Source organism: Rhinolophus ferrumequinum, chromosome 15, assembly GCF_004115265.2.
Source record: "Rhinolophus ferrumequinum isolate MPI-CBG mRhiFer1 chromosome 15, mRhiFer1_v1.p, whole genome shotgun sequence".
NCBI classification, from domain to species: Eukaryota; Metazoa; Chordata; class Mammalia; order Chiroptera; family Rhinolophidae; genus Rhinolophus; species Rhinolophus ferrumequinum.
In genome coordinates, this window is record NC_046298.1 from 39,147,816 (window position 1) to 39,163,974 (window position 16,159).

A 16,159-nucleotide genomic window follows, 5' to 3' on the forward strand; every position below is an offset into this window, starting at 1 on the left:
TTGGTGTGAGAGGCAGAAAGGCCAGGCAGCAATTTTCCTTTTTTAAATTATGCAATAATTATAGATTCACAGGTAGTTGTAGATAGTAAGATAAAAGTTGTAGATGAAAAGACAAATAACCCCAATTAAAAAATGGGCTAAGTATTTGCATAGATATTTCTCCAAAGAAGAAATGGCCAATGAGCATGTGAAAAGATGCTCAACTTCATTAATCATCAGGGAAATACAAATCATTTCCACTTCACACCTACTAGGATGACCATAAAAAACCAAAACCAAAACCCAGGAAATAACAAGTTGGGAAATTGGAACCCTAGTACATTGGTGGTGCAAATGTAAAATAGTGCAGCCACTTTGGAAAACAGTCTGGCGGTTCCTCAAAAGGTTAAACATAGAGTTATCTTATGACCCAGCCATTCTACTCCCAGGTACATACTCAAGATAAATGAAAACATGTGTCCACAGAAAAACTTGTACCTGAATGTTCATAGTAGCCTTATTCATAATTGCCAAAAAGTGGAAATAACCCAATGTCCCTCAACTGAGAAATAAATGTAGCATATCCACTCAATGGAATATTATTTGGCCATAAAGAGGAATGAAGTACTGATCCATGCTACAACATCAATGAACCTTGAAAACGTTATGCTAAGTGAAAGAAGCCAGACACACAAAAGGCCATGTATTGTGCGATTCCATTTATTAATATATGAAGTGTTCTCAATAGGGAAGTCCATAGAGACAGAAAATAGATTAATGGTTACCTAGGGCTGAGAGAAGAGTGAATGGGGAGTGACTGCTAATGGGTACAGAGTTTCTTCTTGGGGTGTTGAAAATGCTGTGATATTAAATAGCAGCAATGGTTGCACAACTCTGTGAATATACTAAAAACCACTGAATTTATACTTTAAAAGGATGCATTTTATACTGTGTGAATTATATAGCTCACACTAAAGCTGTTATTTAAAAAAGATGGTAAAAGAGCTCCCAATTCTTTTGTAAGCAAGCGAGGCAGAAGTTACACACATGCTTCCATTTGCCTCCCATTGGTAGTGTCAACCAAGCGTAAAGGAATCAGGAGGCTTTGCGAAAATAAGTTTATTCAAGGGTCTTAAGATTTGCAACGCTGGAAACACTACTAGGTAACACCCAGAGTGTTCTGAGAAAAGAGAAAAGTTGAGAATTCTTATAGTAAAAAGTACATTCTTGAATCAGTCGTGCATTCTTAGCATCTGGATTGGTCCGAGGTGGTAATCTTTCAGATCTCAGGCGGTATGCATAATAGATGTCAGGTCATCTGGACCCAGGAACATTCTTTCTCCGAAGTTCTTCAGAGGGTTATTTGTAGGATTAACATATATCTCCAGGCATTGATGCATAACTGAAAAGTTCAAAAGTTAAATCCTCAGGCTAGCTAAAGTAAAATAAAATCAATCCCTCACATTTCAGCCCATTCTGATTTAAGTAATTTTGTCAGCTTGGCTATGGTGTCTCCATTTTGTTTCTTCATGCTTTCCTCAGTAGTCACATGCCTACTTCTTGCCCTCGGGATGTGGGACATGCAGAGTCTAGCTGATAGTCCAGCTATTACAGAGTGGGGAGACACGGTTCTGCCCTCAGGGAACATTCAGTCTAGCATATTCCTTCCTCTTCATCCCCCACAGCCTGTCAGTTGCCAAGTTTTACTTTCTCATCCAAATGACTCTCCAATATGCCCTCTTTTCCCATTCCCACAGCCCTACCCTCCTCCAGCCTCGTCTTCTCTCTCCTGAGTCCCTTCCCCAATCTCCTCCCTGATCTCTTGGCTGCCATTCTTGCCTTCTCTGATCTACCCTCTGCACAGCAGCCAGAGATATTGCTGAAACACACCTGTCATCATGCTCCTCCTCCTCCTTGACCCTCCATGGCTCCCTAGTGACCCCCCACTAAACTGAGCTCTATGACCGAAGGACTCTGCCTGTATTCAGAGCCTAGAACAGTGAGGGGCATATAGTAGGACATTCAAGTATTTATTGAATGAACAAAGCCAACTGGGGTAAGAAACAAGGAAGGCTTCTTGTGGAAGTGATATCTCAGGAAAACTAAAAGACTAAGAAGGCTGTCTTCAGGTGGGCAGCGGAGGGTAGGGGAAGACATCCCAGGTAGGAGGAGCTGTCTTCGGAAAGACCTGATTGTTGAAGAGAGCTGGGCCTGAACGGGGGGCAGTGTGGGGCTGGGATGAAGATGGAAGGGGAGTTCCCGGGGAGGTTCCTCGGGGAGGCGGGGTCTCATCAGATCCTGTCCTTCAGATGAACGGGAGGCCGTGCAGAAGAAAACTTTCACTAAATGGGTGAACTCTCACCTCGCCCGCATTGGCTGCCACATCGGGGACCTCTATGCGGACCTCCGGGACGGCTTCGTGCTCACGCGGCTCCTGGAAGTGCTGTCCGGGGAGCAGCTGGTGAGGGGGCCTGGAGTGTTGGGCGAAAGGTGCTGCCCTGGGTCTCGGACTGGGCTGGAAACGAGGGCCTGGCTAATGCATGGGCGGGGCGTCCTACAAGGTGCGGGTGGGTTAGAGGCTCCTAATTCTGGTAGGCAGGGCTATGGCAAAGGGGTGGAGCTTGGTTGTGAGGAGCCTGGGGGTGTGGCTTGGAACAGGGTGATCCCGTTGAAGGTGCGGGCAATGGTTGAGGGACTCTGGGCTTGGGTGGGGCTCCATTGGGAGGGGTGGGGCTATGGGAGACAGATGGAACTTTATTAGAAGGGACTGGCCTGGGTAGTGCGGTAGCAGGGAGGCAGGGGCTATAAAAACAGGGGCAGAACTTTGTCGGGGTGTGTCTATGGATGAGGATGAGCTTGTCATCTGAAGGGGAGGCCTATGACGTGGGAGTCTGGGGGACCAGACAGAACTGTCCTATGGGTGTGGCTTGTGTGGGTTGCAGTTGTATTTCGGGCTTAGATGGGGCTTCATTGCAGAGTGGTGTTCGGATGGAGCTAGAGATTCATTAAAGGCCCAGAGCTTGGAGCTTAAGTCGTGAGAGACATGGCTATAGAACACACACAGGTGTCATTGGAAGGAATAGAGCTATAAATAAGGGGAGAGTCCTGGGGTGGGGAGTGGTTTGATACGAATCGGCGTGGCTCCAGGCCGGGGCCTAAAAGGGAGGCAGTGAGGGGTGTAACTATGGAACGGAGAAACACTGGTACCCTAAGGATGAGATCCTGTGGAAGGAGCGGGACAATGGCTACAGGCAGGGAGAGCGGGGCTTCACGATAAGACGTGCGGTTACAAGGTCGGAGGTGGAGCTTCGGTAGAAGGGCTGGGGACAGAAATTTGAATAAGCCGCGAACTGGCTCCTGAAAAGGTCTGGCTATGGGAAAGGGAGCGCTTCTTTCGGATTGGGTCCTGGGTCTTTGATAAAACTGAAGGGGCGTGGCCTGGACTTGGACTCCCAGGGAGCCTGGCTACTGGGTGGGCTTCTTTGGAAGGGGTGCGGCCTAGGGCACAGTGCTCTAGGTCAGGCCCTCCATCTCCCAACGCCCCCGCCGCCCTAGCCAAGACCCACGCGCGGTCGCATGAGAATCCACTCGTTGGAAAATGTGGACAAGGGCGCTGCAGTTCTGAAGGAGCAGCGCGTGCACCTGGAAAATGTGGGTTCGCATGACATCGTGGACGGGAACCACCGGCTGACCCTAGGACTGGTCTGGACCATCATCCTGCGCTTCCAGGTGATCCCCAAGTAACCCCAGCCAGGCCACCCCACGGTGGGGCCTTAGGAGTGTGTCCCCCACTCACATGTTTATTCATTAATTCATTAACTCCAAAAATATTTTAATATGCTCCGGGAACCCTGTTCCAGGTGGTGGGGATGAAATAATGATAAAAGTAATCATTATTATCACCATCACTATGTTCATCATTATATGTGTTTTACTCCATTCCAGCACTGTTCTAAGCACTTGGCGTTTAATACACACAAAAGCCCGATAAATTAGGTACTATTTATTATTCCATTTTACCAGTGAGGAGGCTGAAGCCCAGAGAGGTGAAGTAATATGCCTCAAAGTCACACGCTGGGTAGTGGAGCTGGAATTCGAATCCAGACAATCTTGTTCCAGTTCAGAAACAAATAGACAAATTTTCTGCCTTTATGCACAGACAATAAGCAAACCTATAAATACATAAACAAGGGATGTATGGAAAAGGACCCGCTCTAGGCAGAGAAGTAAACAGAGCTATGCAGAAGAGATTATGATACATCAGTAAAAAGGAATAAAATATTAAGTTGATGGTGTTGAGATTTTAGACTGGGTGATCAGAGAAGGGCTGTCTGAGAAGCTGGTGGCTGGATGACATATGAAGATGAAGGAACAAATCATTCCAGGCAGGGGACACAGCAGATGCAAAGGCCCTGAGGTGGAATGAACTTGACATGTTGGAAGTACAGAAAGACCAGTATGGCTAGAGACCAGGAGGTAAGGGCAAGACAGAGGAGATCAGGTCAGAGGGTTTGGCAGGCCTAGGTTATCTCTGATTAGCAGTTTGGGTTTTATTCTGTCTGAGATGGGGAGAGATTGGAACATTTATCAAGAGGAGGGGCATAGTCATATTTAGAAGGACCCTTCGGGATTGGGGGTGGTTGCCAAACTGGGGGCTTGGAGCATAAGGAAGTAAAGAGGAGGGAAAATGGGAAAGATGCTCAGAAAGGGAGTTGGGCACACCACAGGGGAAGGGACGGGACAGGGAGGTGTCCAGGCCAAGGCCCAGCGCTCTGGCCTGGGCCCTGGGGGATGGTGGGGCCGCCCTGAGACAGAGTCAGGGAGGAAGAGCAGGTTTGGAAGAGACACTAAGGTCATTTTGAGATGCAGTGGTCATAAGGGGTCCAGGACATTAGGAGGAGGCATTGAGGAATCCACCGGATCCTGCGAATGGAGCTCACGAGAGGGGTGGAGGCTGGAGGCAGGTATGGGCGTTGTCAGTACAGAATCAGGGATGTGACTGTGGGGTTGGGGTGGTGGTGGTGACTGGAGCCTTGCACCAGGCGCGGGGACCTCCTGGGAACCTAGTTCTCTCCCTTGTACCCAAATGTCAAACTCAAATCTTGAGTCCAACACCCAACTCTCGAAACCCACCTGAGGCTCTTGAACCTGTTCTAGATTCTGGGTTATTCAGAACTTTATTGAACACCTACTACGTGTGCTAACACATAGTAGAAACAAAACAGACATCTGTTACCGCAGGAAACAATAGGTAAATATCCTGTGGTCCTGGAACTTTTACAGGTCAGGGAGGGTGTTAGTCTACTAGGGCTAGTGTAACAAAATACCATAGACTGGGGGGCTTAAACAACAGAAACTTATTTTCTCACAGTTTTAGAAGCTGTGCTTTAAGATCAAAGTGCTGACAAGTTTGGTTTCTCCTGAGGCCTCTCTCCTTGGCTTGCTGACAGTTGCCTTTTCTCTGCATCTTCACATGGCCTTTTCTCAGTGTGTGTGTGTCCTGAAGGTCTCTTCCTCGTCTAATAAGGACACCATTCATATTGGATTAGGGCCCCACCCGTATGACCTCATCTAACCTTAATTATCACCTTGAGGGCCCTATCTCCAAATACAGTCTCATTGGGGATTAGGGCTTCTTCAATTTAGGAATTTGGGGAGGGCACAATTCAGTTCATAGCAGGAGAGACAGTAAACCAGATAAATAAAATGTATAGGTGATGACGAATGCTGAGATAATAAGGCAGGAAGGAGGATGTGAAATTTGCATGTACATAATGAGATTTAAAATCAAGTGGTTGCTCAAGTCCTCACTGAGAAGGTTGACTGAGTACAGACCTCGAGAAGGGGTGGAGCTGGGGCCACTTCCCTAATCCCAGCCATCATCACCCTTTGTGGGACGTGGGAGAAGGATATCCCAGGCAGAAGGAACAACCAGTGCAAAGGACCTGGGGTGGGAGGACGCTAGTGATTTAGTGACGAGGACGGAGGTCTCTGGAATGGAGTGAGCTGTGGAAGATGAGGTCAGACCCGTAATGAGAGGAGATTGTGAGGACTTTTACCTTCACCCAGAGTGAGCTGGAGCCATAGAGGGTATTGAGGATAGGAGGTACGTTATCTGATTTGGGTGTTCACAGGTCCCTCTCTCTATCACTTGGGGAACACACTGTGGGGGGGACAGGGAGACCAGCATGGGGGACACTGCACTAGCACAGGTGGGGGATGATGGTGGCTGGGATTAGGGAAATGGCCCAGAAGACAAGAATGGAGCCTTCCCTGGAAACTAAGATACCTACCCACCACCACCCCTCCCCTCGTGGAGGTCCTGGCCTACTTCAGAACCCATCCTCACACTTCTGAACCCCCATTCCCAGCCTGAAGCTGCTTCTCCCATCTCCTCTGTCACCTACCACTCTTCCTGGCAGCAAGGTGGGCAGGGGGCCTCTCCCAGTCTCAAGCCCTCCAGGCCCTAGCAGCCGTGTTTTATATCTTCATAGATTCAAGTCATAAAAATTGAGACTGAGGACAACAGAGAGACACGTTCTGCTAAAGATGCGCTGCTCTTGTGGTGTCAGATGAAGACAGCTGGGTAAGCCCCTCCCACCCCTACTCCCACTCCCACTCCTCCCAACCCCCACAGCCTGGCCGGAACCTCGGGAATTCCTTTGGGGACAAGAGTGCAAATGGCAGTTCAAATCCTCAGTGTCAAAAGTTACGTCTGGAACTCATAAACTGGCAAATGAAACACATCCACTCTTCTGACCTTGCCAAATAAACCTGTATAACAATCTGGAAGGCCAGGTTCAAATTTAGAACTTGGATTCCTCAGAGATCAAGGCTGGAAAGTGGTGGACTGTCCCAGTCTGCTCCTTCTTTCTCCCCCAACTCATCCTGCATCTCAAGAGGCCTCATATGTACCTGTGTGGATCCTCCAGCTCTCAGTTCCAGCCACCCCTTCCACGAATAGCCACCATTCAGCCTAGGAGGGTACACACCAGGGCTCGGGCAGCTTGCGTGGCAAATTCAGGGTCCTGGGTGCCTTCAGTGGGGTTGAGAAGTGGGGTGCACAGACTCTGCTGGGCATGTCCCCTGGACCTCCAAATCTCCCCCCCCCCCCTGTGGGGAGGGCCATGGCCTGACGTGCCCTCTGGAGAGCAGCCCCTGGGAGGAAGAAGGGAGACTGGGCTTTCTTTCTCATCCTTCTGCGGGTGTCTGTCTTGCAATGCTGTTTCTCCATGTGTCAGTTGTTACCTCTGTGTCTGCTTTTCCTTGTGCTCATCTCTCTCTCTCTCTCCCTTCATGTCTCTCTCTCCCCCCTCCTTTCTTTCCCCATCACTGTATCTTGCTCTCTCTCTATCCCTTCTTCCCTCCTTTTTCCCTTCTCTCCCTTCCTCCCTCTGCCTCTTTCTTTTTTGCTCCTCTCCTGTCTCTCTCTATCTCTATGTCTATCTCTATGTCCATGTCTTTCTCTATCTTCCTGACTCACTCTATCATCTATCATGTATCTGTCTGTCTGTCTGTCTACCTATCCATCCATCCATTTACCTGTATATCTATCCATTCATTCATCTATGTGTGTCTCTCCCTCCCGTCCTCTCTCTCCCCCTCTCTCTTCTCTCCTGACTCTCTATCTCTGCCTGTCTCTCCCTGCCACGCTACCAGTTACCCTGAGGTAAACATCCAGAATTTCACCACCAGCTGGCGGGACGGCTTGGCCTTCAATGCCCTCATTCACCGGCACAGGTACCACCTGGCCTGGGACATCCAGCCCTGCCCTGCCTCTTACCCACATCGCTCGGGTACATGCCTGTACACGTATGTATATAGATGGCACACTCTGACACAAGGACCCATGCTTTCACCTCTGTGTACACACACATTTCCCTTCACACACATAGGTGCACACACCCACACAGACTTCTGTCCAGGCTGGGTACCCTGTGCACACACAGAAACATGTGTGCCCTTGCACAGATGTGTGCATATACACAGACACTCATGCACGTACACGGCCTGCACCTGCTGCTTAGATACCCCTAGGGTAGGGGGCTTATGCTCTGTGGGTGTTGCACTTGGGTGTGTGCACAGTGCTTCCTCCCATCAGAGAGAAGTTGCTCAAGGTGAGTCCTCAGAGCCTGGCGCTGACCTGGTGGAGGAGTGGGCCCCCAGACAAATTGTACCCACGTCGTGGCCATCCTCATGACAGATCGGGGAAACAGAGACCTAGAGGATGGGAGGGACTTGCTCTGCTGTGGGAGAAGCCAGAAGTCACATATATGTACTCATACACACTTGGGGAGACCCAGCCCCACCTACACACCCAGAAACCCACAGACTGTAAGGGGGTCCAGCTAACAGTGGTAACACTTACTGAATGCTCTGTGTCCTCAGCATTGTTCTAAGTGCTTTCCTGATTCAGTGACTTATTGGAAAGCACATATTGGAAAGTGGCTTATTGGAAAGCACTTAACAATATTCAGTGACTCTGTGAAGCAGGGTGCTATGCTATTATTATCCCCATTTTACAAATGAAGAAACTGAGGCACAAGGAGATGAAATTGCTCACCCAGATGACAGCCAGGAAGTGGCCTAGCTGGGATGTGAGCCAGGCGGGCTGGCTGCAGACCTCACACTTCTAACCGCTACATAATACTGTATAGAAACACACCCAGGTAGATACATGAAGTGAGATGTACACATGGCCTTACATCCACAGCACTCACACCCACAATAAATGGTGCACAGACACGCACCAGTACACAGAGCTTTTCCCTTGGCTGGGTCCTGCCCCTCCTGCCCCTTGCCCTGGGCGGGGCTCAGACAAGGGTGTCTTTCACCTGTTGGCTTTGGAGCCTGCCTGCTGCCTGCTCGCTCTATGCCCTTGCCCAGGCCTGATCTCGTGGACTTCAGCAAACTCACCAAGTCCAATGCCAACTACAACCTGCAGAGAGCCTTCCGCACGGCTGAGCAGCACCTAGGGCTGGCACGTCTGCTGGACCCTGAGGGTGAGCCTTGCATGACCCCAGCCTAGACGTCCTCTTTGGGGTCCCCAACCCCAATGCCATCCCAAACTCAATTCCATTCTACCCCAACACCGTCCCAAATCTGAGGTCATTCCAAACCCCAGCTCCATCCCAGCCTCCTCCCCTTTATCATCTCCAATTCCTCCCTCTTCCCACCCCACATCCCTTACTTCCTCCATCTCCATCTCAAACCCCAATCTACCTCCATTTCTATCTCCAGCTTAAGCCCCTCCCCTTCCCCAACCCCATCCGCAATCATCTCCCCCTAAACCCACCCCTTCTGTCTGCCAAACTCTACCCCAGCCCCCAAACCAACGCCATTCCAAGCCCATCTCCAGCACTGATTCATCCCTCACCCCAAACTCCTTCCCAGGATTATCCATATCCCACTTCCAACCCTATTCCTATCCCCAGCCCATCCCTTTGTCTGTCCCCATCCACAGCTCACTCAGCCCCACCCCTTTTCCACTGTCAGTTCATCCCCAACCCTATCCCTGACTTTAGCCTCATTCCCAACCCAGGATCACACCAATGTCCCATCTCTGGAATAACAGCTGCTCCGTTTTTCTGAGTATGTGCCAAGCACACGGCTGGGAATTGATCAAAATTGTTCCCATTTATGGCGGTTGGGTAGCTGGTTAGAGTGTGGTGCTCTTAAGAACAAGGATGCCGATTTGATCCCCACATGGGCCACTGTGAGCTGCGCCCTCCGCAACTAGATTGAACTTGGAGCTGATGGGTCCTGGAAAAACACTTAAAAAATAAATAAAAGTTAAAAAAAAAAAGCTAAGAAACATTAGAAAAAAAAAGTGTTCCCTTTCATCCTCACACTGACCTGGTTGGATAAAATTGATCAATCCTGTTTTGTTTTATTTATTTATTTATTTATTTATTTATTTATTTATTTATTTATTTTATTTTAAATTGGGGAACAGTGTGTTTTTCCAGGATGTCAAGTCGTTGTTTTTCAAACTAGTTGTGGAGGGCGCAGCTCACTGGCCCATGTGGGAATCGAACTGGCGACCTTGGTGTTATGAACACCGTCGAGCTCCAACCACTGAGCCAACCGACCGGCTCAGCTCCAAGCTCAAGTCGCTGTCTTCAATCTAGTTGTGGAGGGCGCAGTTCACTGGCCCATGTGGGAATTGAACAGGCAACCTTATTAAGAGCTCGTGCTCTAACAACTGAGCCATACGGCCGCCCGATCAATCCTGTTTTAAAGTGATGAGAACAAAGGCTCAGAGATACGAAGTCACTTGCCCAGTGTCACACTGAAAACCAGTAAACAGGACTTCTGATTTCAGAATTCATGGTCTTAATCATTCCTCTACCTGCCTCGTCGAGCTGTATTCTGTGCTCAGTGCTTGGCACATGATAGGTGTTTAGTGGATGTCAGTTTCACAAAGCGGGGAAGAATAAGGGCCAAATATAATGTGCATTCAATAGGAAAATTAAAACAATCGTTAGACTTCGTTGAGTTTCTCTTTTGTGCCAGGCTATTCTTTGTAATACTTACAGTGTTCTTAGGTGGCAGGCACTGTGATTATCACTGTTGTAACAATGGGGAAACTGAGGCTCAACATGTCCTATTTTCTAAGGACATGCAGTGAGTAAGTGATTGAGCTGGGATTCAAGCTCATGCTGCCTTCAAAGCTCATGTCCTTGACCTCAACCCCCATGCACCATTCATACACTTAGTAAATATTTACTGAGCTCGTACTGTATGCTACTGTAAGCATGGCAGGAAGAGTGGTTAAAAAGACAGGCATAGCCTATGTCCTCATGGAGGTCAAACTGTAGATAAGGACTTAATCCCATAAGTGAATATCTAATTGCAAATTGTTGACTAGGAATTTGGAGGAACTAGGAGGAAATGATAAGGTACTCTGGGGAAGAGTAACAGGAGACCAACTCTAGACAGGGTGAACAGGGAAGCTTGTCTGAGGAAATTTGAGTTGAGCCCTGGAGGATGAGTGGGAGTTAGGCACACAGAAGAGGGAACAGTGTTCCAGATAGTGAGAACAGCATGTGCAAAGCCCTGAGGTGGAAGGTAGATTGGTGTGTTTGAGAAATAATTATAATTTTTCTATGGTGGCTTATATGTGTCGGGCACTGTTTAATGCCATGAGGTAGATTCCCATTTGTCAGATACAAACATTGAGGAACAGAGAGGTTGGTTATCCTGCCCATAGTCACACAGCTAGTAAGACTGGGTTCTCCCTCCCTCCCCAATACCTTCAATCCCTCTGCCCGCGTGCTCACCATAATGCTCCCCCATTCTCCCTTACCCCCTAGATGTCAACATGGAGGCTCCAGATGAGAAGTCCATCATTACCTATGTGGTCTCTTTCTACCACTATTTCTCCAAGATGAAAGCTCTGGCTGTGGAGGGGAAGCGGATTGGGAAGGTCTGAGGAACCAAGGAATGGGCTGGGTGGGAGCCGGGGAACCACATGGGGGTGTATTTGGGCTGAGGCTGACCCCACCTTCCTGTGCCGGGCCAGGTCCTGGACCAGGTGTTGGAGGTGGGGAAGATCATTGAACGCTACGAGGAGCTGGCGGCCGAACTGCTGGCCTGGATCCACCGGACCGTGGGCCTCATCAGCAACCAGAAGTTCGCCAACTCGTTGAGTGGGGTGCAACAGCAACTTCAGGCTTTCACGGCCTACTGCACGCTGGAGAAGCCCGTCAAGTGAGGCCCAGCTCGGGAGGGAGGGCAGCAGGTGGAAGTATGGAGGCCGGGTTCCTGAGCTAACGCCCCTTCAGGTTTCAGGAGAAGGGAAACTTGGAGGTGCTGCTCTTCAGCATCCAGAGCAAACTGCGTGCCTGCAACCGTCGTCTCTACGTGCCGCGGGACGGCTGTGGCATCTGGGATATTGACAAGGTGAGGTTGAAGGTGTGGGGAGAGGCAGGATTGCTCTGTGGAGCTGCTCACGGGAGCCATTGACATGGTAGACATTGTGGATTCTGACAGTTTTCCAGCTGTAAAGTGTCATGAGGAAGCAATGTGTTTTTTCCAATTTGCACAAAAGTGCTGTTAATGCTAGGAGTGACCTCAGACAGAGAAGCCAGGGCCATTAAACTAGGGGAATTATTGGAATCTGACTGCCTCCTCCTGTCTCCCTAGGCATGGGGCCAGCTGGAGAAGGCAGAGCATGAGCGGGAGGCTGCCCTTCGGGCGGAACTGATCCGGCAGGAGAAGCTGGAACTACTGGCCCAGAGGTTTGACCACAAGGTGGCCATGAGGGAGAGCTGGCTGAATGAGAACCAGCGCCTGGTCTCCCAGGTACCGGGTCTAGGGCTTGGCTTGGGGGGTGGGGTGGGATGATGGCCCTGGGACCAGGGAGGGAGACTTGGTCTCCTAAGCAACAGAGAAGTGTTGGATTAGTCTCCTAGGTGACAAATGAGGGTGGGAAGTGAGAATTGGTCTCCTAGGTGATTGGTGAGGAAGGGGAGTGGGCCTGATCTCCAGGGTAACAGGAGAGTGAGAGAGTCTCCAGGGTAACTAGAGAGGACAGAATTAGTTTCTTCAGAAATAGGGAGAGTATTTAATTATCTCTTAAGTGACAAAGGAGGTTGTATCTGGTGTCCAGGGTAACTCAGGAGGATAGAATTGGTCTCCTAGTAACAGAATAGGGTAGGCCTGGTCCCTGGTCTCTAGTGAAATGGAAGGATGGGGCCTGTTTCCTGGGTAACAAGTTTAAGGTTAGAGATGTAACAGAGAAGGGTGGGGCTGGTCTCCATGGTAACTGGGGATGATGAGGCTAGTCTCTAGGGTAACAGAGGAAGGTGGGCTGGTACCCAGTGTAATAGGGGTGTATAGGACTGGTCTCCAGGGTAACAGGAAAGGGTGGGGCTGGTATCCATGGTAACGAGGGATGGTGGGACTGGTCTCCAGAGTAAAAGAATCAGGTGGGAGAGTTTCCAGGTTCACACAGGGTCAAGGTAGCAGGTAGGCTGCTGAGGCAGCACAGGTGAGTGTCTGAGCCCTGCCCTGTCCCAGGACAACTTTGGCTATGAGCTGCCAGCGGTGGAGGCAGCCATGAAGAAGCATGAGGCAATTGAGGCGGACATTGCAGCGTATGAGGAGCGAGTGCAGGGCGTGGCGGAGCTGGCCCAGGCATTGGCAGCTGAGGGCTACTACGATGCCCGGCGGGTGGCAGCCCAGCGTGACAGCGTCCTGCGCCAGTGGGCCCTGTTGACCGGGCTGGTAGGAGCCCGGCGGACACGGCTCGAACAGAACCTGGCCCTGCAGAAGGTGTTCCAGGAGATGGTGTACATGGTGGACTGGATGGAAGAGATGCAGGTGGGGGCCACATGGGGGCCAAGATGGGTATGGTGTGCCAGGAGGGGCGGGAGGGGTATAGGCACTGAAAGGGTTGTCAGAGACATGAAGAGGGAAAGGGAGACGGAAAGAGATAAAGAGAAATCAGAGAAAGAAAGAGTGAGAGACAGAGACAGAGAAATAGATTAAAAAGACACAGAGCTATAGAGACAGAGAGAGCCAGAGACAGAGACAGGGAGATTATTCCAGAGGAAGATGGTGACAGTTTGAGAAAGAATAAGAGAAATCAGAGAGAGAGAGCGCTACAGAAGCATGTACAAAGTTAGCAATAGAAATCTAAACAGTTCCAGAGAAAGACACATAGGAAGAGGGAGTTCACCTGAGAAAAAGAGACTGGCCAGATGCAGATAGATGGATAGATAAGTAGGTAGATAGACAGACACAGAGATGGAGAAAAGGATGAAAGCAGAGAGATAGATACAGACAAAGAGAAACATAGAGAGAAAGAGATAGGACTAGATAGATATGGAGGCATAGAGAGGGGCGCCATGATAGAGCCAGAGCCCAGAAGTGTGGAGACGATGAGAGAGGGAATATTCAGAGAGAGACAGATGATGGCAGACACACGGAGACTGAGACCGAGCTCAGAGTTCAAGTGATGGTGTATAGGCGCAGAGGGCTGGCGCAGGGGCGCAGAGGGCTGGCGCGAGGAGTCAGGGCGGGGGAGTGACTTGAGGGACAATCCCAAGGCTGTGCTCTGTGCTGCCCCATCTTGTAGGCTCAGCTGCTGTCCCGGGAGTGTGGGCAGCACCTGGTGGAGGCCGCGGACCTGTTGCAGAAGCATGGACTGCTGGAGGGGGACGTCGCCGCCCAGAGCGAGCGGGTGGAGGCCCTCAATGCTGCTGCCCTGCGTTTCTCTCAGCTGCAGGGTGAGTCTGGGGTTGGAGACTGAGGTGGAGACTTTCAGGGCAGGTGCTAATAGAAGCAGAATGAGTCCTGAGCAACGAAAGGAGTGAGCTCCTTGTCTTTGGAGGCATCCAAGCACAGACTAGGATCCACCAGAAATATATCATCAAGGGAATTAGTACCTTGATTGGAGGTTGAACCACACGACTAGTTTCTGCTTTGAGAGTCTGTAGCAATAGTTCCCATTTATTGAGCACTTGTTATGTGCTAAGGCCTTACAGCCACATCTCAGTGAATGTAATAAAAGGGCTGTGTAAGGTAATAAGGTAATGCATTGTCAGGGACTGTTCAGCAGCAAGTGATAGAAACTCAATTCAATCGGCATAAGGAGGAAAGGAGAGTGTATTGTCTGATGTAACTACAATGTCCAGGGAGGGGTGAGTTTGGCTTCAGGAAGGACTGGATCCAGGCATGGTTCAGTGATGCTTTGAAGATTGTTTCTCTCTGAATCTAGTCTCTATGTTTGTGTCACTGTTGGACAGTCCTTCCCCTTGTGGTGTAAATCTGGGGTCATTCAGCCCCGTGTTTACATCCCAGCAGCTTAGCAGACCTAGCAGGAGACAGGCCTCCTTTCCCTAGTAGTTCCAACAAAAGGTCCAGGGTTGAAAAAAAAAACAAAAAAGGTCCAGGGAAGGCTTTCACTAGCCCTCTGTGGGTTCCATCCCCATCGCTCAGCCAAGTATCATGGCCCTAGGCTATGCAGTGATCTAATGGCCATATCTTTGTGATGTGCCCACCCCAGGGCCAAGAGTGGGGTCAGTTCCCTCCAAAGACATGGACTGGGAGAGACGAAGTGGGCCACCATGGCCAGAAGCGGGGCATGGATGCTGATAGGCAAAATTAAGGCTGGCTGACATAAATTTACTGATGTGTGTCCTCCCGTGCGGGACCGCCAGGGACCCCTGTAGTCAAACCAGATGGGTTTATTGGCTCTTCGCACACACCATGGGGCCTCTCAGTAAGAGGGCGGTAAGGGGGCTTGTTATAAGACGTAGGCTTGTGTTAGGTGACTTGGGGATGAGTTCACGTAATGTGTCTTGCTGCAGACTGAAAGCTGTCAGGAAGTGGAGGTAATAGCGCATCTTAATCATTTTTCTCCAGGTGGTGGGAGGAACAGTAACTGGCAGGTCATTCACCTTAGCCAGGTGAAGGGGGATGGGTGGTCGTTTTTTGTGGTTTGCACAGTGACCTTGTTTTTGTGTGTGCCCACTGTCATAATGGGTGGTCTCATTTTGTCCCACTCCATCACAATTGTGGAGTGGCCTTGTCTGATGTTGGTGCCCTGTGGAACTGTGTGTGCCAGCTGTGTGTGCAGACAGCAGTCAGGGCTGCTTCTTTCTTTCACTCTGAAGCCCTGAGCTGATAAGAGGGTTTTGAGGTTGGTCTGTCTGTTCCTTTTTCCAGAGCCAGGACCATTTGGAATCTTGGAACTTTGTTAGAAAAGGAGGAGCCTGTAGGCTTGCAGGATGGTGGGGGTGTTTGTCAGCCTTGTGGGCTGGATCACATCCTAAGAGCAAGTGTTGAGGTCTCCTTCCAAGTCCTGGTGCAGACTGACACCCCATCCTGGCTTAGCCTCTGTCACCCTTACCAGAACCGAACGAGATGTTGTTAGGACCCTCTCTTTCATCTTAGGGATATTTGTCCCAGGTGGCTCCCTCTGTCTTCTTTTCATGAGATCTTGATGCCTGGTGATAACCAGCAGCACTGAGAAAACAGCAAATAGGCTAGTGTGGGGGGGGTGTTGTCGTGGTGATGGTAGGTAGTGCTGCCTGACAAGTGGTCCAGAGTGTGATGTCCTGATCTGCTGTGTCTTAGCTAATCCTGGGCAAGCAGCTCCCTCACCCTGAGTCTCTGTTTCTTCTGTAAAATGGAGCTAGTAAGGATGCTGACCTCGTAGGATGGTCGTGAG

General features: G+C 50.0%; 1 protein-coding gene across 1 annotated transcript in view; it reads left to right on the plus strand.

Moving 5' to 3' along the window:
* The window catches only part of SPTBN4 (spectrin beta, non-erythrocytic 4), a 70,941-nt gene that overhangs the window by 9,238 nt on the left and 45,544 nt on the right, over window positions 1-16,159 (plus strand). The window contains 11 exon segments of the mRNA XM_033128786.1: window positions 2,289-2,440; window positions 3,535-3,708; window positions 6,474-6,565; window positions 7,639-7,719; window positions 8,866-8,981; window positions 11,295-11,407; window positions 11,504-11,691; window positions 11,766-11,883; window positions 12,127-12,285; window positions 13,003-13,305; window positions 14,063-14,213. Of these exon segments, the coding sequence (XP_032984677.1) occupies window positions 2,289-2,440; window positions 3,535-3,708; window positions 6,474-6,565; window positions 7,639-7,719; window positions 8,866-8,981; window positions 11,295-11,407; window positions 11,504-11,691; window positions 11,766-11,883; window positions 12,127-12,285; window positions 13,003-13,305; window positions 14,063-14,213 (1,647 nt within the window).